The sequence below is a fragment of the Molossus molossus genome, unplaced genomic scaffold, assembly GCF_014108415.1.
Source record: "Molossus molossus isolate mMolMol1 unplaced genomic scaffold, mMolMol1.p scaffold_m16_p_1, whole genome shotgun sequence".
In the NCBI taxonomy this organism is placed as follows: Eukaryota; Metazoa; Chordata; class Mammalia; order Chiroptera; family Molossidae; genus Molossus; species Molossus molossus.
The window spans coordinates 208,565,153-208,585,522 of NW_023425344.1; the positions used below are offsets into that span (position 1 = coordinate 208,565,153).

The window sequence follows — 20,370 nt, forward strand, 5'->3', positions numbered from 1 at the left end:
TGTTTCTATCCCTCTCTCCCTCTCCCTTCTTCTCTAAAATCAATAAAGAAAAAATAATTTTTAAATAATTAATTAATTAATAAAAGCCAGCATTTGGGGAAGCACGTGCCACATGTCAGGCATAGTACTGACCATTTTATAAGTAGTGGCAATTAATCAGTTTTGGGACCTCTTAGCTCTGAACTCCTCTTTTGCTTTGGGAATTTCCCATTTTTTCCAAACTTCGTGATGAACAGAAACCTCCTAATGAAGGGCTGAGTCTCCTCATAAAAGCTAATATTATGGTAAACTTCTTTCCCAAGTTCCCTTTTGCAAAGTATAGCTATATGACCCAGAATCACTTGCCTGACATTTTGGACGAGGAGCTAGTGCTTTAAAGAATCGGGACAGTGCAGAGCACTGGAAGAAGCAGTAGCAGCAACAGTCGGCTTCAAAGGCAGCTGTGAGAACAGTGCTGACAGCCCCAGAACAGGAGACGCACGCTGCGGCACCCAACACTCAGCAGTAACGCAGCAGTCCCTTCACGCTCCTTCCCTGTCATGATCTTGAAATTCAAAGCTGTATAAACTGAGTCCAGTTCTCCAGCTCTTCTGGCGAGTCTGAGATTTCCTATATCTGCTCCAAATCTTTTCTGCTTAAGTCAGTCAGACCCAGATTCTGGGGCTTATAACTAAGAATGCTCAACAATGTCCTGTGTTTTAATTTTTATGGCAACCATCTGAGATCGGTACTACCATTAACTGTTTCATAGATAAGGCCATGGGGCTTAGAAAGGTTACCTTGCCTAATGTCTCAAAGCTCATTAAGGGGTCATTATCCATGAGGTAATAATAACCAAAACTAATAATTTTCATAATCTAATGATCTCTATGATGTTGCCAATGGCTTCCTAACTTTATTTTTTAATGTTAACTTCCAGAACATGGGCACACGTAGGGATCTCTAGGATCCATTCCACTAGCCTGTGTTCCTTCATTCCAGTCGCAAAGAGGAGAAATACTGACAGGGCTAAAGGAAAAGTCTGTCTTGGGATTTTCTTGCTCTAATGATGCAGTAAAACAGCCTGGATCTGCTCTGACCTGGGAGCTCTTCTGCCCCAGAACGGCCTTCTTTTTCCTTGGCATGCTTTTCCTGAGACTCTGCTATCAAAATTATTAGATACATAAGAACTGAGTAGGTGTCAGGGGGAAAAAGGGAAATGAAGAATCTATCTGACCCTGCTTTTAGAGTAGCAAGCTGCTCAGCCTTTTTTCAGAATAAAAAGACCATTTTAATATTATATTTCTATCGTTATTCAAATTCTTTTTAAAAAAACAAAACAATAAAAAGGAAATGTTACTTTCTATTTGCCATAGCAAAATCCCCCGGGGAAAAAATAAAACTGGGGGTGGGAATCACAGAGAGAGACACGCACACAAATTACTTTTATCTAAATTAATTATCTTTTCACTGCCAGATTCATGTATAAAATGAAATATCCTGAAGTATTTTGTTAAGCATTTTCTAAATTAATACAATTGAAAAATCAAGCAGGTAAAAGCCACCTCTGCAATGTGAATTAAGAGTACAAGTAATAACAAAGTTCACAAACATCAATCAGTCTTTTCTTTTTGTCACACATTATATATTCTCCTACTCACTTACTTCTTATCAACAATCTTATGGGCTTAAAACACAAGAAAATTTCTGCTCCTCCCATTTCTTCTTTTTTTTAAAAAAAAAAATATGTTTGTTATTGATTTTAGAGAGAGAGGAAGGGAAAGGAGGAGAGAGAGCGTGCAAAACTTTGATGAGAGAGAAAAACATCAATTGGCTACCTCCTGCACAACCCCTTCTGGGGATCAAGCCCGTAACCCAGTCATGTGCCTTGACCAGGAATCAAACCAGTGACCTCTTTTGGTGCATGGGATGATGCTCAACCAACTGAGCCACAATGGCCAAGGCTCTGCTCCTCCTATTTCTAACAACAAAAGAGCGAGGCTTCAAAATTCATTCATCACCAAACCAATATTTTTTAAGCACCTAATTTATGTCATTCATGGTGCTGTACACTGGTAGAAGGACTTTATATAAAAGGGCAGAGTTTGGAGATATAAACATTACTACCAATTAACATAGAGCTGTGAGGAATTTAAATCCAAGACAAGTGATTTTTTATTACAATTTCCCAGGGAAAAGTATCTCACTATCAAACAGGAACCCACCTGACAATATTGTGTAGGAACAAGCCTGACACAGATAAAAGAATGAACAAATAGCTCAAAAACTATTTAGGAAGGCCCAAGCATGAGCAGTTTAGGAATTTCAGAAGAGGACACCTCTAAGAGTAGCCTTCCCCTGAGATTGTACAGTAACCTCACCTAAAGACTTAATACCCAGGCTCAGCAATAAAGTGTTAAAGGATAAAATATTAGCAGAAAAATAATAGTTGAAAATAATTCCTATAATATTTGAAGCTCATATTATTATGAGTAAAATGTTAATTTCAAGAGAAAAAAACCTTCCATTTTCTGATAAAATATTGTCACAAGAATATCAAGTACCACATCTTTAGGAAGAGTTCATGAGATTTCATTGTTTCTCATAGTACTAAATAACCTTTCCTTTTTGCATCACTGGATAGTTTTCAGGAGTCAACAGTGACTAGAAGAATAGATTTTCTTTGCAATTATTGCCTCATGGCAAATATCCCCAGCAACTATCACAGCATGAACTCACTTCCGTTAGCACTGTGTGTGAACGGAACCATAGGTAGATATCTGAATTTGGATTGCCTTTTTTTTTTTATTGCAACTGAGACTTTGCATTTATACAGAAAAAAAGCAACTAACATTGGTAGAGCACTGGGTAAAGTCCACTATGTATTTTCACATGCATAATTTTATTTGATCTTCACAATAATTGTAACATTTAGAAATGAGGAAAACTAGAAATCAGAAGAGATAAAGTGCTCAGAGCACACAATGGAAGACAAAGAATGAGGGGCCTCAAATCCTCAGTAAATCCTGACTTCATATATCATACAAACTTCCAATCCACATTGGAGATTATAGTGACTTTAATCTCTTATACCTCTAACTGACTTGCCTCAGACTGGTTAGACATATGGTATTCTCAATCAACAAATAAAGATTAGTTGTTACTTTAAACTTCTTTTTCTAAATATCGCCCTTCTTAATCCATCTAGAAGCTGGGAGTGAAATTTTCCTCACACAGTCATCAAACCACTCAATTCCAACAGTTTTGACTAAGTAAATTTTAAAAAACAGAGCTAAAATTTTTAGACTATAAATCTTAATTCTTATTTTTAATTTAAATTCCATTTATTTTGCAAATTGGTAACACTTTTGGTTCAAAACACAAAAGGTACCAAAATAGCTGACAAGTTAAGAGTCTACCTACAGCTCCTTCCCCCACCTCTTTCATTCCTATAAACCAATATTACGTCTCTTGTGAACCTTTGAACTATTTATGCCATATACATATATGCCATAAATTTATATATGCCTCTATTAGAAGACAACCTTCCCTGGATTTCTCCATGTTCCTATACAATCTAAACCTCTTGAACATTAAAACTGGCATCACCCAAAGATGGAGAATGGCTCCTCTTCACATTATAAATTTGTCTCCTTTTCTCTGGATCCATTCAAAGTCTAATAAAACCTTTCTTATTTTCCCTGGGGACAAATGCTTATAATATTTAGGGGTTCAGACCTTCCTTTCCTGCCTCAACAGAAGATATTTTTACATCCCAGAGAAAAAGACAAGCACTCTATCTCCCGGAGAGTAAATGTGCCAGCTCCTATCGATTCATAATTTCTGAGTTCTCTTTCTCCAAAGTTCACTATAAGTACAGGTGCAAGCATATGGCTCTCATCCCTTTGATCTGTCTGCAACAGGGAATGGGGATCTAGTTCTATCATGTTAACCTGGTCACTGGCTTATAGCCCAATTTCTGATTCAGAGGCCCAGTATTTCAGCAAGTGGGGTAACATCTGAGAACCTTCAGAGTTTTGGATTTACCCCTTTTCTTATATACATGGTACTATACTAAAATATAAATATAAATAAATGTAAATATAAATATAAATAAATATAAATATATACTCTAAACATTTGATTTATTCACTTTTTTCTGAAAAAAATCAACGTGAGAAAACTTTATAGATCAGTTAGTCAGTACATTTTAATAAATGATATTTTAGGAATATTTTAAATATCCTACAAAAAAACCAAAACATTGGCCATAATAATCCAAAAAAGAAATAATTCTTTAAAAATTTAGTATAAAGATTATCCTAAGTTTATACTTATTATTCTGTTATCAGAGTTTACTAATTTTTTCCCAATTGCATTTTTCTATATTCTGAGAATAAGAAATTATCTTAAGCCTTGATCTTTCCTATTGACAAAGAAGCAAATTTCAAGTATAATTGTGGATCACTGGTCTCGTCAAAGCATTCTACATAAAGAACAAATTTAAATGCTTTGTGAAAATGTGACAGCATGGGTTACACATTTTTAAAAGGCAAGCCAAGTAAAGCAATATAAATATTCTACATGTAAGCTTTCATTTCATATACAAATGTTTTCAAAAATATAAACACAATTCAAGTATTATCTTCAAATATTTTTTCTCCTTGATTATCAGGGTTAAGTAGTGAGTTTACGTTAAAAAAATAACTGATAAGTTAGTTGAAATTAATATATTTTAATATATATCTTCATCTATTTTAGAAATAGAGGAAATGCCAGTAAATTTTGGCTTCCCTGTTTAACTATTGACTAATAAACAAAAATTTTATATATAACTACACATTATATAACATGATGTATACATATAGTTCTTATGTATACATTTAATGTCAGATAACAGTGTTTTAGGAAAAAACAAGGATGTAAACCAAAAATAATAACTATTTAATAGCTCTGGGTAATAAAATTATAAAGAATTTCAGGGGAGATTTTCATGGCTTTCTGTATTTCTCATACATTCTACAATATGAATATTATTACTACAAGCTAACTAGTTTGCTTTTCTAGTCTTGTTTTAAGTAATATAAATTCAGTAAGGTCAAAGGACACAAACTTAATAGACAGAAATCAATATCTTTTATATATATGTATATAGTACACATACATATAAATATGTTATATATCTATAGTTACATAAAAACAACTGTTGGAAGACCCATGCACCAAGCGGTCACCGGTTCGATTCCCAGTCAGGACACATGCCCAGGTTGTGGGCCTGATCCCCAGTGTGGGACATGCAGGAGGCAGCCAATCGATGTTCTCTCTCATCAATGTTTCCACTTCTCTCTCCCTCTCCCTTCCTCTCTCTCTAAAATCAATAAATAAATAAAAAAAAGTTTTTTTTAAATAGCATCTTAAATAGTGAAAAAATTCATTAATCTCAGTTGTGTTGGGACAACTATGTAGCCAAATTCTAAACAGATCAAAGATTTAAATGTAAAATTGAAACCATAAAAACACTAAAAGAAATACACCCACACAATTAGAGTCTGATCTTCGACAAAGGAGAAAAGCAACTTAGTACACTATTAAGCACAGTTCTTCAATATTCCAAATATTACTGAAAAAAAATTTTAAATACTGTATATCATCAAGTTATTTTTTCTTATGTTTTAAACAAAAATGAGAATATTTCCTCTTTGGAATCCCCCCACACACACACACCTTCCTGCTTAAGTGTTGGTGTTGTCCTAGAACCCTCCCTGGATGACCTATATGTTAACAACACTTAGATCTGTACTCCCCAGAGGCTCAAGTTCCTAAGCTGTTTACAAATGCCCAGGTATGATGGGCATTTGACTTGTAAAATTAGATTATCTTCTGTAAATTTGCTCTTCTTCCTTGCATGACCTCAAATGGTGATCAGGTTAGATTTTGAGTAGGGTGAGGGGAAAAAAAAAAAAAAGGAGAGAGAAAGAGATCAGGGATTAACTCAAATTTGTAGTTTTGCTGATTATTACCAAATTAACTATCACGAAGTCCAGTTAATTTCACCTCCAAAGCATTAAAAAGAAAATCCCCTATATTGTACAAAGGCCACACAATGGTTTCTCCATGTTCTTGGACCCCACAGAACTGTCACATCCACCAGAAAGAGCTCTCCAGCACTAATTTAATCCCATCACTTGCCTTCCTGCAACCCTCTGTTGAGTATTCAGGTGTTGCACTGGTCAATTAGGACAGCTAGCCAAACTAAAAGTAACAATTCAGCCTTATTCACTTACTGCAACAGTGCAAGCAAGACACAAAGAGAGGCACCTGCTCCAGAATGTTTCATTCCCTTCCCTGCCATGGAACAGCCCCAGGTGAGGGTCAGCTGCACAAACCATAGATGCAAGGTATCATCACATTCCACAGAGCACCAAAGAGAAGGCTCCTGCCTTTTTATGGACTGGTGGGCTGGGGTGAAGGAAAGAGGGAAGGGCTCGGAGTGGAAAGGGACTAAATCAAAGTAGAGATAAGGGGGTCTTATCAGAAGTACCTGGGAGGTGCCTCAGCCAAGGTCCCTGATAATGAAGCCTCAAATGGAGACAACTGGGCTAGAAATGCAGGTGTACAGAGGAGTGTGTTTGGCCTAAGGGATTGGGAGAGAGGAGGGACCTGAGTCCTTGACCTCAATTTTCTCTAGAAAACTGCAATGCACTGGCTGTGTACCAAGTCTGGTGTGGACGAGGCACCTTCCCTCTATGAGGCCTGCCAGGCAAAGCCTCGTAATTGTCAGTGGTTGGGCCTGAAAGATGACACAAGGATTCTGACATGGAACTGAACATCTCACCCTTCTATGGCTACCCAAAATCCTAAACCTCTTTATGTGGTACACAAAGATCCCTTCATCTGACCCATGCCTACTTCTCTGCCCTCATCTCCTGCTTCACATTTGATACTCCAATAAAAACTACCATCTCCAAACTATTCTGACCTCCATGCCTGCTCACACAGTTCTGACAGCTTTCACCACCTTCCATTTCTTCACCAAGCAAACTCCTACTTCTGCTTTAAGACTCATCCCCAGTGCTACCTCCTTCAGGAAAAATTCTTAGTAAATATCCACCCTCATTCTAGACAATAGTAACTATTCCCTACCCTGTGGATCTCTTAGCCTTATGCACACATACTTCTATTTTACTTACGACATAGTATTTTCTGTTTATATATCTGTGTCTGCAACAAAACGCTCAACTCGTTGGCGTTGGTGGTATAGTAGTGAGGATAGCCACCTTTCAAAACGCTAAACTCCTAGAGAAGACACACCCTATTCTGCTCTGAATTCCCAGTGCCTAACAGTTATCCAGCACATGGGAGGAACACGGAGAATAATCGCTGTAGAATCGCTGTAGCGTTCTATACATCAGCATTAGCACAGCACAAGGAACAGGACAGGATCACCACAGCAGTACTGCATGACACAAGTCCCACAGGGTCCTCAGCACTGACAGCCACTCCACATCTAAGGTCCAACTGTTCCAAAACCACCTTGCCATCAGGTTGTCCAAGGTGGACCTACTGCTATAGCATTTGCTATCAAACTTATCAAAGACAATCTTAGTCACCCTTTCCCCATAACTCAAAGAATCTTCTTTGATTCTTCACCCTGATTTCTGGGTCAAAGATAGTCATCAGGTAACCATTGTAAAACAAATATATCTATTACTTGGATGTTTTGCTAAGCTTTTTATGATCTGCACCCCACCCCTACTCCCAGGATAGCCACCCCTCTATCCCAGGGAAGGGCTACTAAGGAAGCCTCCCAGCTGTTTGGAATTCCTTCTTCAAAAGGCCATCTTTCATTCCTTATAATTGGCTTCTTAGTCTATAGGCCTCAAGAACCTGGGTTGTCAGGATCCTTTCTAAAGACCTTTCGTTAATAGCCCTGGCTGGTTTGGCTCAGTGGTTAGAGCGTCAGCCTGCGGTCCAGAGAGACCCGGGTTTGGTTCCCGCTAAGGGCATGTACCTCGGTTGCAGTTTGTCCCCGGCCCTGGTCAGTCGTGTGGGTGGCAGCCACTCGATGTGTTCCTTTCATATTGATGTTTCTCTCTCTCTCTCTGTTCCTCTCCCTCCCTCCCACTCTACCTGAACAAAAAATAGAAAAATGTCCTCAGGTGAGGATAAAAAAAAAAAAAGACCTTTTGTTAATATATTATAGTACTGGAACATTTAAAAGTATCCATTTGCAAAGTGAGAAACACAACTTTTCACCTATATGTTTTAAGTTTCCTGTAATATAATTTTTACCCAAATGTTCTGGGAGTCCAGTCAGTGAAGAGAAGGAAGAGGGGAACCAAGCAGAAGACACAGATAGCCAATGTCAGCAAAGGTCTTAGCTGGTAACGGGCCTACAGCAATGCTAAATTGGGTAAGTTCATGTAAACTCATGTCTGTAACAAGTCCCAGTTTCTAGCTTTGTCATCAAAGAAAATACAAGACTTCATTGAGAGGCAAACTGTAGGCCTGCATCCCAGGCCTAAAGACTCCATGCCAGGGAAGTTAAATTAAGTTCACTTACTCTTCTCAACCAACATTCAGGTATGTGCTCAGATTGTGTGAACTCTTTCTGCACTTACTAAGCGGACACAGAGCTAGACTCCGGAAAAAATCAAGCTGGGTGAAAAGGATTCTAGATACTTTAAAAATCCTACTGAGAATAACAAACATGAGCTTGTTACCTGGTAAAATCCTCATTCCACAGGTAGAATCAAAAGCAAAAGCAATAGTATGACCCATGTGGTCATGTTCTATCATCTCCTATTTTTATAAAGAGTATTTACATGTTTCTGTATTGTTTGCCATTTAAGAAATGTTAGATCCTCTATGTGAAAAGATAGACCAGCAGTTTATATAAAATTGATGCCTACAAATATAATGTTAAAATTCTAAAATATGTTAATGGATGTGGTTGTCTAAAATGAAATCACTAGAGCCCTGGCCGGTTTGGCTCAGCAATTAGAGCATCAGCCCATGGACCAGAGAGTCCGGGGTTCGGTTCCCGCTAAGGGTGTGTACCTCTGTTGCAGTTAGTTTGTCCCTGGCCCCAGTTGGCGTCATGTGAGTGGCAGCCAATTGACGTGTCTCTCTCACATCGATGTTTCTCTCTCTCTTCACCCCTATCTCCTTCCCATTCTATCTGAAGATGAATGTAAAAAAAAAATGTCCTCGGTTGAAGATAAAAAAATAAATAAAAATAAAATGAAATCACTAGATAACTAATAAGTGAAGGAGTGAATGGGTAACCCCTGTACTTACAAGAGAACATGAGCAATGATGGCATTCTCATCAAACAAGGTATCAGTAGGGAATTCTCTGAGTAATATGTTGCCCCTATAAAAAGTTTGAAAAAGCATTACAGAAATATTTTCTTAGCATCCAATTTACTTGTTTCTCTAATATACCAAGCTGTAAAGTCTTTAACATTAGAGCCTATGTGTCTTATCTATTATCCCATATACCTACCATAACATACACTCAAATATTTTTTAATAATCACTCAATATCTATGTCAACTTTGAAAAGCTTAGGCCCTGGGCTTAGCAAAAAGACTGAGGGGAAAAAAACAAAAAACAAACATAAGTCCAAACAGGGCTTCTTACCAACCTCCCTGTCACATATACACAAATTCCCCAAATTGGGCCGAGAAGGAGACAAGTAGGAGAAAGAAGCAGAAGGTCCCTGAAGAGACAGAATCTCTCCATTTCCTAGGCCAAATCCCAAGGGTTTGAGGAAAAAAGTTTTGAGAAACCTCAGATAGATTAGCAGACCAAAGTGCAGATAAGTCTGTACCCTGGACATTGGCAGATCCCTCAAAAATTAAGTATGTATGTTTATTCTGCACCGGAATATGACCTGACATATCTACTTAAAACACTAAATTTTCTAAGTGCTTGCTTACCAGGCATTTTTAATAGGAGTTTATATAAGATTCTCATGTAATATTTAAAACAACCCTGTGAGGTATTATTCTCATTGTATAGATAAGGAAATTAAAGTGCAAGTAACCAATTATTACTTGAACTTTTTGCTAAGCTTCATATGACCCCCACTGCATACAACTTTATTCTGAATTAGCAATATTTTATACACTTGAATATTCTAGTATAATAGTTTACCTGAATAAATATGCTTTCATTAAATCCTTTTCTTTTCCACAGTATCTTGACGTTTCTTCTTTGGCACAATTAACCTTTAAAAGATTACATTTAAAAAAAAAAGATTACATTTAAGGTTTAGAGTATATCAAAAGGTAAAGTTTCTTGCTTAAGGAAACAAGAAAAAAAATTAAACATTACACTTTATCTCCATATCATATTTTTTATTTTACTTTTCCTTCTGATTTGTATTCCATAATTGTTCACTTATTCAAATACTTGAGGTAACCCAGAAAAAGAAACCTTTTCTACACCTAAAAGTAATGTTTAATTATACTTAAGAGTTTACAGTTAATTCAATCTTATGGAGCAAGTAGAAGTAACCAGGTAGAAAAGGAAGGAAACAATGAAAGCAGAACAAAAACTCATGAGCAAAAGCCAGGAAGCACAGCAGTGAGTGGTAAGTTGGGACTATAAAAGTATCTTAGCAGCCAGCACACAGGTATAGAAGATACTGGTGGTTTCTTACCCAAAATCCATCCCCTGCTTTTGTTTTACTAATAGAACTTGACTAAAAGCAAATCCCCCATTAAAAGACTTTTCCAGACTCCCAATTGCTAAGGATAGCTCAACAGTGTTAGAAGGCTCTTACAAGGAGGTTGAATGGTGTTCTTGCTCTTCCTACATCTTCCTGAGAAAACACAAACAAGATAGCTAGACACCAGTAGTAACCAGGGACCATGAGTCATCTTTAGAGAAGAAACCCTTGCTAAGGATGGTGCATCAGAAAGAATGAACCTAAGTCTCTGATAATGTCAGAGCAGCCACAACAGGCTTACAATCAGGACTCTATGTGAAAAATATAAGAATAATCCTGGTAGCAACATAAAGATAAAATGAAAGATATTTAGAGCACAAAGATAAGGAGGCAGGTAAAAAAATTTGGTCAAGGATGATTGGGACTTGAAGTAAAACAGAAATGATTCAAGACACTTTTCACAAATCCAGCCAGTGTGGCTCAGTGGTTGAATGTCGACCCATGCACCAAGAGATCGCGGTTCGATGCCCAGTATGACACATGCCCAGGTTGTGGGTCAAATCCCCAGTAGGGAGCATGCAGGAGGCAGCCAATAGATGTTCTCTCTCATGTATGTTTCTATCTCTCCTTCTCCTTACCTCTCTCTCTAAAATCAATAAACAACAACAACAACAACAACAAAAAACAGAAAAAAGGAAAAAACAAATACAGTAAGTAAAACCAGGGAGAAAACTGAGCATTTATATGCACAATGAGACAGAGATGGGGAAGGAAGAAGGAGATAAAGAGAATGAAGGGGTTACTAGATGGGGCAAACAGGTAGCCACCAACATAACTTACCAAAACTAATTCTAGAAGAAGAGTTGCTTTATTTTTTATTTTGTTAGTCTTGGGTTTTTTTAAGATGAGTTTTTTGTGGTGGTTGTTGTTAAATTTAATTTTAAGAGAGTCTGAGAAATCAGAATAACAATTAGGGAAGTTATATTTGTTCAAAAAAAAAAAGCTACAAAAGGAGAACTGATACTCAGAAAAGATATCAGGAATAAAGAATTAAAAGTCAGAGTATAGCCATAAGCAAAAAGAGTAAATTTCAGTGCAAGTAATTTTAAAAGAATGTTTAAAAGTCAGAGCATAGGGGGTGGCTATTATTATAACAATAGATTTGTCCATTCATCCATTCAATATATATTTGAACACCTACCATATGTTAGTCACTGTTCTAATCACTGGGGGTACAGTTACAAAAATCTCTATCTCTAGAACTTACATTCTAAAAGTAGATACAGACAATTTAAAAAATTAAGTAATATGTAATGTTAAGTGCTATAAAAAATATTAAGTGTGTGATGGGACATTTTAGGAATCAAGGAAGGTTTCTCTGAGGGGGTGACATTTGCACAAAGAACTGAAATAATGGAGTGAAACATAAAAATGTATACATATGTAGAAGGCATGAGTTCTAAGCAGAGTGGGAAAATACCTGCAAAAGCCTTGCGGAAATAACACATCTGGCAGATTCAAATAACAGAAAGATGACCGGTATGTGCCAAGAACAAACGGAACAAGGTAGAGGAACAGAAAATCTGATGAGAGAGGAAGCCAGAGTCCACGAGATTTTATAACTGTAATGGGAAGCCTTTCTGAGCAGGTAGCAATGTAATCTGACACATCTCACTTACATGTGGAGAAAAGTTTAGTGAGACAAATGTGAAAGAAGAAAGACCAATTGTTAGAAGGCAATTGTGGTTTCCCAGATGAGAAATGATGATGGTTTGGACAAGGGAGGAGTAAAAGTATAAGCAGTGGTCAGATTTGGAAAGTTTTGATAGTAGAACCTACATGACAAGACAAGGATAACTCAAAAGTTTTTTGTTTTAAAATCTACATTGCTTTAGTAATATAGCCATTACCAGCTTTCTTTATGTTACCACTTGCATGATATGACTTTTTCCTTCATTTACTTTGGAGATTTCTGAAGCCTTTATTTTAAGATGCATTTCTTTTACGTTTTTTTTTTTATTATTATTAATTAATTTTTGTTACAGATGTTTCTCCTTTTCCCCCCACTGATTCCCCCCTCCCCTGCCCTCCCTGCCCTTTCCCCAGTTTGTTGTCCATGTCCACTGTTCATGCATATAAGTTCTGTGGTTTATCCCTTCCCCACCACCCCCCTATTTAGGGGATTGTCAGTCTGTATCCCACTTCCGCATCTCTGGGACTACCCCCTTCCTCAGACTGTTATGTTCATTATATTCCACAAATAAGTGAGATCATATGAAACTTGTCTTTCTCTGTTTGGCTTGTTTCACTTACGATGATACTTTCCAGGTCCCTCCATGTAGTCTCAAAGGATAAGAGGTCTTTCTTTCTTACAGCTGCATAGCATTCCATTGTGTATATGTACCACAGCTTTTTTATCCATTGTCTACTGATGGACACTTGGGCTGTTTCCAGATCTTAGCTATTGTAAATAGTGCTGCTACAAACATGGGGGTACATATATTCTTTCTGATTGGTGTTTTAGACTTCTTAGGGTATATTCCTAGAAGTGGGACCCAAGGCAATATGCTCAATTAATATTTGACAAAGGTGGCAAGAGCATACAGTGGAGTTAGGACAGCCTCTTTAATAAATGGTGCTGGGAAAATTGGACAGCTACTTGGAGAAAAATGAAACTAGACCATCAACTTACACCCTACACGAGAATAAACTCAAAATGGATAAAAGACTTAAATGTAACTCATGAATCCATAAAAATCCTAGAAGAGACTGTAGGCAACAAAATTTCAGACATCAATCATATGCAGTAGAATTTTTACTGACACATCACCTAAGGCAATAGAAACAAAGGAGAAAATGAACACATGGGACTACATCAAACTCAAAAGCTTCTGCACAGCGAAACATACAATCATCAAAATGGAAAGGCTACCCACTGTGTGGGAGAGCATAATTGCCAATGATATATCAGATAAGGGGTTAATTTCCAATACATATAGAGTACTCATACAACTCCACAAAAGGAAGACAAAGAATCCAATTAAAAAATGGGCAGAGGGCCCTGGCCAGTTTGGCTCAGCGGTTAGAGCGTCAGCCTGCGGTCCGGAGAGACCGGGATTCGGTTCCCGCTAAGGGCACATACTTCGGTTGCAGTTTGTCCCCGGCCCTGGTTGGTCGTACGGGTGGCAGCCACTCGATGTGTCCCTTCACGTCGATGTTTCTCACTCTCTCTCCCTTCCTCTCTCTCCCTCCCACTCTATCTGTACAAAAAATGGAAAAAATATCCTCGGGTGAGGATTAAGAAAAAACAAACAAAAAAAAATGGGCAGAGGAACTAAATAGACACCTCTCCAAACAGGACATACAAATGGCTAAGAAACATATGAAGAAATGCTCATCATCACTAATCATCAGAGAGATGCAAATTAAAACGACAATGAGGTATCACCTCACACCTGTCAGAATGGCCGCCATCAACAAATCATCAAACAACAAGTGCTGGCGAGGGTGTGGAGAAAAGGGGACTCTAGTACACTGCTGGTGGGATGCAGACTGGTGCAGCCACTATGGAAAACAATATGGTGTTACCTCAAAAAATTAAAAATTGAACTTCCATAAGATGCATTTCTAAATGGCACATAGCTGTGGCCAGTTTGGCTCAGCAGTTAGAGTCGGCTCTCGGACCAGAAGTCATGGGTTCGATTCCCAGTCAAGGCCACATACCTTGGTTTCAGGTTTGATCCCAGGCCCCAGTTGGGGTCATGCAGGAGGCAACCAATTGCTGTGTCTCTCTCACATCGATGTTTCTGTTTCTCTCTCTTTCTCTCTCTCTCTCCCCCTCCCTCCTTCTCTATCTAAAAAAAAATAATGGAAAAATATCCTCAGTTGAGGATTAAAAATTAAATAAATGTCATATAGTTGGGTTTGGTTATTATACCCAGCTTTATGATCTTTGTCTTAATTGGAACATTTAATCCATTGATATTAGTGTTTTCTTCATCTAACTCCTCTTCCTGAAATCTTAGCTTTTGAAGACAATCTAAAAATGCTACTTTTTGTGAAGTCTTTCCCAATACCATAGGTAACCTTCCATTCCAACAATCAGATATGAGCTCTCTTTCCTTTTAATCCCTATAGTACTTTATTTGTATCTCTCTTATTATAATTGGGTTCTGCTAGTTATTGAAATGATTTGTGAATGTGTTTTATCCTCTCTGTTTAGGATATAAAGTATCCAAAGAAATAGACTAAGTCTTAGTCATCTTTCTAATCCAATAGAGTAAATATAGTGAGCTAATATTTTTTAAGAGAAAGAGGAAGGGAGAGAGAAAAACATAGATGTGAGAAACATGGATCAGCTCCCCAACACGCCCCCTACTAGGGATCAAGCCTGCAACCCAGGCATATCCCTCACCAGGAATCCAACCAGGACCCCTCAGTCCATGGGACCACACTCAATCCTATGTGGGACAATCCTCAATCCACTAAGCCACACCGGTGGGGGCATACTGAGCTAATTTTAATCTTAAACATTTACTGAATATCTATTATGTTCCATGGATTGAGCTAGGTACTCAATATAGGTCTGTCTTATTCACCACAGTGTCCCTTCCATGTAGCTCGGCATCTTCAACTATAAAATCAACTTTAAGTTATGTTAGTTTATAAAGGCACCCCTGGGCATGAACCTCAATATTCTACTCCAGTTACTAGATACAGTTACTAGTTTACTAGTTACTAGGAAAACAGGATGATTATCCTTTTTGAGTGTCATGCCAGCCTATTATTTCATTTCTCAATTTCAGTTTAAACTGTTATTCATAGCTCCTCATAGATAAGTGTCATTCTAGAGTGCAATCAGTTGTTCAAAGTTAATGGAGACCTCTATACAAACAGAATTGAATATTTTTTTAAGGTATATAGTCATGACATAAGAAATACATATTTGGTTTCTGCCCCTAGTTCCTGACACAGAATTCCTAAAACCCTTGGAATTTTCTAAGTGATAGGAATGCTAGGAGTATTTTTGTTCTAATATTTGGTCTTTAACTCTAGTTCCTGATATAAGAGCTTCTAAAACCCCTGGAGTGTCTTTTTTTAAGTGAATGAGATGACTGGTGGCTGGCGGCCTCTAGATAGCTTCTGGGTAGGGGCCGGTTGCCAGAAAGACAGAGGCATCATTAAGAGGGTTGGAACTTCGGTTTGGAGGTTACCAGAGGGAAGAGAGTTGAAGGGTAGTCAAGGATAAAGGGGACCAAATATATGGTGATGGAAGATGACTTGACTTTGGGTAGTGGGCATACTATGCAATATATAGATCATGTATCATAGAAATGTACACTTGAAACCTATACGCTCCTATTAACTAGTGTTACTCCAATAAATTTAATTTAAAAAAAAGAAATAAAAAGGATGGAACTTTCAGCCCCACCTCCCATCCTCCATGATGGAGATTATTAACCACTGATGGCCAATGACTTAATCTGTCATGCCTACATAATGGAACCTCCATAAAACCCTAAATAACAGAGTTTAGAGAGCTTCTGGGTTGGTAAACACCTTCCGAGTCCAGGGAGAATGACACACTCCGAAGTACACTAGGACAGAAGGTCCTGCACTCAAGACTTCCCGACCTTGCCCTATGCATCTCTTCCATTTGGCTATTCCTCTGACAGCCTTTATAATAAACCAACAATAGCAAGTAAAGCGTTTCCCTGAGTACTATGAGCCATTATAGCAAATTATCAAGTCTCAGGAGGGGATGTTGAGAACACCCAATTTGTAGCCAAGTCCTACAGAAGTTGTAGGTAACCTGAAGACACTACTTGTGATTGGCATCTGAAGTGACAGGCAGTTTTGTAAGACTGAATCCTTAACCTGTGGGGTCTGTGCTAACTCTGAAAAGTTAGTGTCAGATTGCTTGGTGACGGACTCTCACACATTTGGTGTCAGAAGTGTTCTATGGAAGAGGGAACAATATCCCTTTAACAGCCAAGGTTAGTTAATCTTTCTGCCCTGGGAACTAGCTGCAGAGACCAAGGGGGACAATAGCCATCTCTTAGAAAAGGAAGGCTAATGAACTAGGAAAGAATAAATCTACACAATGTAGAAGAAAAAGGAATTCTGTGGAAAGTAACCTCCCAGGGTGAACTGATCATAAATTCCTAACTGGGGAGGTCATGATGGGCAGTCACACCCCAGGCATATAACTTGAGTAAAAGGCTGATCTTGGCCTTAAGCAAGCCCAGTTCTTGTTTCTGTGCATCAAGGTTAACACACCTTTGTGTTAATGTGACCACCCTTTCAGACCCCTCCTTTTAAAGTGCTGAGAGCACATAATATTAACCACTCTGTAATCTAATCTAACCTTGCTTTCTCCCACTTCCATGTAATCTTCCTTAAAGTCCCTCCTCAATTTCAATGCATAAAAGAAACTGTTATTCTCCAGAGCATCTGAAATATTGCTCCCAGGGTTTGTCATCCATTTGGTGCAAATAAATTCTTACAAAAATTGTTTACGGGTTTGGACCTATCTTACATTGACAACAGAAAGTCAGGTGGACACTAATCAGAAAGAATTTAATAATCCCTGGGTTACAGATACAAATTCTAAGTTTAAACTAAATGAAAAGCTCATGTAGCTATCTAATTCATGATGCTTGTGGAAATATTCCATAATATTCCATGGCAAGTTTGAAAACATCTTTTGAGAAAAAAATTAAATACATAATTTCAAGTTAGGCTGTTTTTACTTTTCTAAAAACAAATGAGAAACTGCAACATAAGCAATTATAAAAACTTAGAATAGAAAAGAAAAATACTTCAGGTACCTCAATTTTGGTACCACCATTTGTGCTAATAGAAATTTAATAAACAATTGAATTATGGTATATTTGTCAGGTAAAACAAAATAAAAGTCTAACTATAGGACTGAAAAATTACACCGCAGCCCCAGTAGAATAATTCACAAAATGAAATGAAATTCTAAGCTAAAGAGTTTTGAACAGCTTTTTTTCCTCTATATGTACTAATTTATACAATAATCTGGAACTTCTGTGCTTGTTTATTCTTATGAAAAAAAGATAAAAAAATTTTTTTCCAATTTGTAAAAATAAGTGAAACAACATAAGCATTCTTAGATATTCAGTCTTAGGTCATTCAGATGTATAATGTTTGTCACTAATAATTTATCAACATAAATATCGTTCTACCTTTGCAACTGAAATTCCATAGTCCTGGAGAGGTTTAACAGCCTTATCCAGCTCTTCAAGAAATACAGAGGTACTTGGAGAATCTAAAATAAGACATGTTTTATGAATGTTTGATTATTTGTTCCTTAGGAAAGATTCTTAAAATTAAAGCCCAAGCTGCAAACTAAGAAATGTATTAGATTGCCCAACCAGTATGCAACAACAAATAATCAGAAACTAAACATATCTAGTTATAGTATATTTTATACCCTTATTTCCAAAGCCTCCTTATTCTTATTTCTAATGTCTTTATAATAACATATTTTAACTTTGTAAGTGACCTTATGAAATTTCTGAAACAACAGGGCAAATAAATGTTTTATTTAAATCTAATATTTGGCATTATTTTACCAAGTTTAATACCATATACAAAACACACATGTACACATGCACAAAATCTTCAAAATGATTTTAAAATACCATTTTCAAATTATAATTATAAGGTGCCAACAGAAATTTAGGGGATTTACTTCATTTATTAATTGCAAAAATATATTTTATGCGTGAAGACTTAAATTATTAGTTACGTTTAAGAGTTATATTAGTTAATTTAGCTTAGTTAATGGTATAACTAAAGCAAAACATTAAACTAAAGCATTACTAATACTACATTTAAAGTTTAAAAAACACTTTTAAAATATTTACATGCACCCTCGCCAATTTGGCTCAGCGGTGAGAGCTTTGGCCCACGGTCCAGAGAGACCCGAGTTTGGTTCCCACTAAGGGCATGTACCTCAGGTGCAGTTTGTCCCAGGCCCTGGCTGGGGTCGTGCGGGAGGCAGCCACGAGATGTGTCCCCTTCACATCAATGTTTCTCTCTCTCTCTCTCTCCCTCCCACTCTATCTGAACAAAAAATGGAAAAATGTCCTCGGGTGAGGATTAAAAATATATATATATATATATTTACATGCTAAAATATGAAACAGTATACTTTCAGAAATTACTAGATAAAATTCAGATGTTATTACATTAATAGTTCATTTTTATCTAGTATTTACTATGGATTAGTCACATGAGTAAAGTCATTTATCCTCACAACAAATTTATAAAGCAAGTACTATTTCCTCATTACGGATGACAAAAAAGAGAGAGAGAGGTTAAGTGACTTGACCAAGGTCACACAACAAGTAAGTGGCAGACTCAAGATTTAAACCCAGACAGGTATATTACAGTGCAACTTTGTAGCACATATTATTAATCCTAATAATAGTTTCCACTGAGCATATTGATTAAATAGCAATAGAAACATCACAAAAATCAGAATATAAAAAATACTTACCAGCTTGACAAAAATAAGCTAAGGAGGCTTTTCCTGCTTGTAAAGTACTGAAATATTTCTGAGGACTCAGTTCTGGTAGAGAGTTCACTGCTGACTTATAAACAATACACATCATGACACAAGAGATGCCAACGCTAAATACATTGAAACTAAAAGACATCATCCACTATAGTTGTACATAAGCAGGAGGTTCTGTTTTGTTCACTGCTGTGCTCTGTTGGCTCGGACAATATCTGGCAAGAGAAGGTGTTCAACAAAGTTTTGCTGAATGAATTTGTTAAATAAATGAATAAAGTAAAATCTGCAAAAAGAATAATATAAGGTATTATATTTACATATTTGATTTTTCCAGTACTTTATTATTTCCTGCTAGTAAAAATTTGAAAGGGGATGATATATAATGACATTGATTTGATAATGCTAGTGGTTTTTGATACTTGTAAAAATACCAGGAAAATGCAATACTAAGTATCTTAAGTTTAATAGGTAGTTAATGGAGTGACTGTCTTTTTTTGTTGTTGTAATTGGCATTTTTAAGAGTTCTAAAATTTATTCTCAAACATCCAATTCATTTTTTTTTTTAATTGGGCATTTTATCCTTCTCTACCAAGAATGAATTTACAGTTAACACACAGCTATTTAATACCATTAACATGGGAGTGAGACATCAAAATATATGTCTACTATCTTCACATTCTTTTTACTTTAAATCCCTAGAAGACAGCTATTAAAACTACTAGTTAAGAACATTCCTTCTTAATACACATTTTTTAATGCTCAAGACTTTGATTTATTTATACAGCTTAGAAATTTAAATATCTTTTCAACTCAATTCTCTTTTCTGAACTCAGAGTTGTTCCAGATATTCTCCTCTCAACTTCTTTCACGCTGTATCTGCTTTCGATTCTCTTCTGTTTTGCTACTTTTAAATTTCTCTTAAACAATTTTTTCTTTCAGGAAGCTTTTCTACTGATCATCTATATTATCTAAGTTTAAAAGAAGATAGTTTAGGGGGGAACAGGAAAAGATCAACCAAAGAATATATATGCATATACATATAACCAATGGACATAGACAATAATGTGGTGAAGGCCTGGGGCTGGCCCAGGGCAGGGTGGAAGGAGGCAAAGGTTGGGGAATTGGTGGGGGAAGATCGGGGGGCACCTGTAATAGAGTCAATAATA

At 36.9% G+C, this 20,370-nt stretch overlaps 1 protein-coding gene across 2 annotated transcripts in view; it reads right to left on the reverse strand.

Annotated features, from left to right (window-relative positions):
• TXNDC16 (thioredoxin domain containing 16) overlaps positions 1-19,453 on the reverse strand; it is a 94,766-nt gene extending 75,313 nt beyond the window's left edge. For both annotated transcript variants that reach the window (XM_036276285.1, XM_036276275.1), the window contains exons 1-4: positions 19,187-19,453; positions 17,868-17,950; positions 10,140-10,213; positions 9,280-9,354 (exon numbers count right to left, since the gene is read on the reverse strand). In XM_036276285.1, the coding sequence (XP_036132178.1) occupies positions 9,280-9,354; positions 10,140-10,213; positions 17,868-17,950; positions 19,187-19,349 (395 nt within the window). In that variant the 5' untranslated portion in view covers positions 19,350-19,453. The remainder of the gene's footprint in view (positions 1-9,279; positions 9,355-10,139; positions 10,214-17,867; positions 17,951-19,186) is intronic.
• Positions 19,454-20,370: the final 917 nt, after the last annotated feature.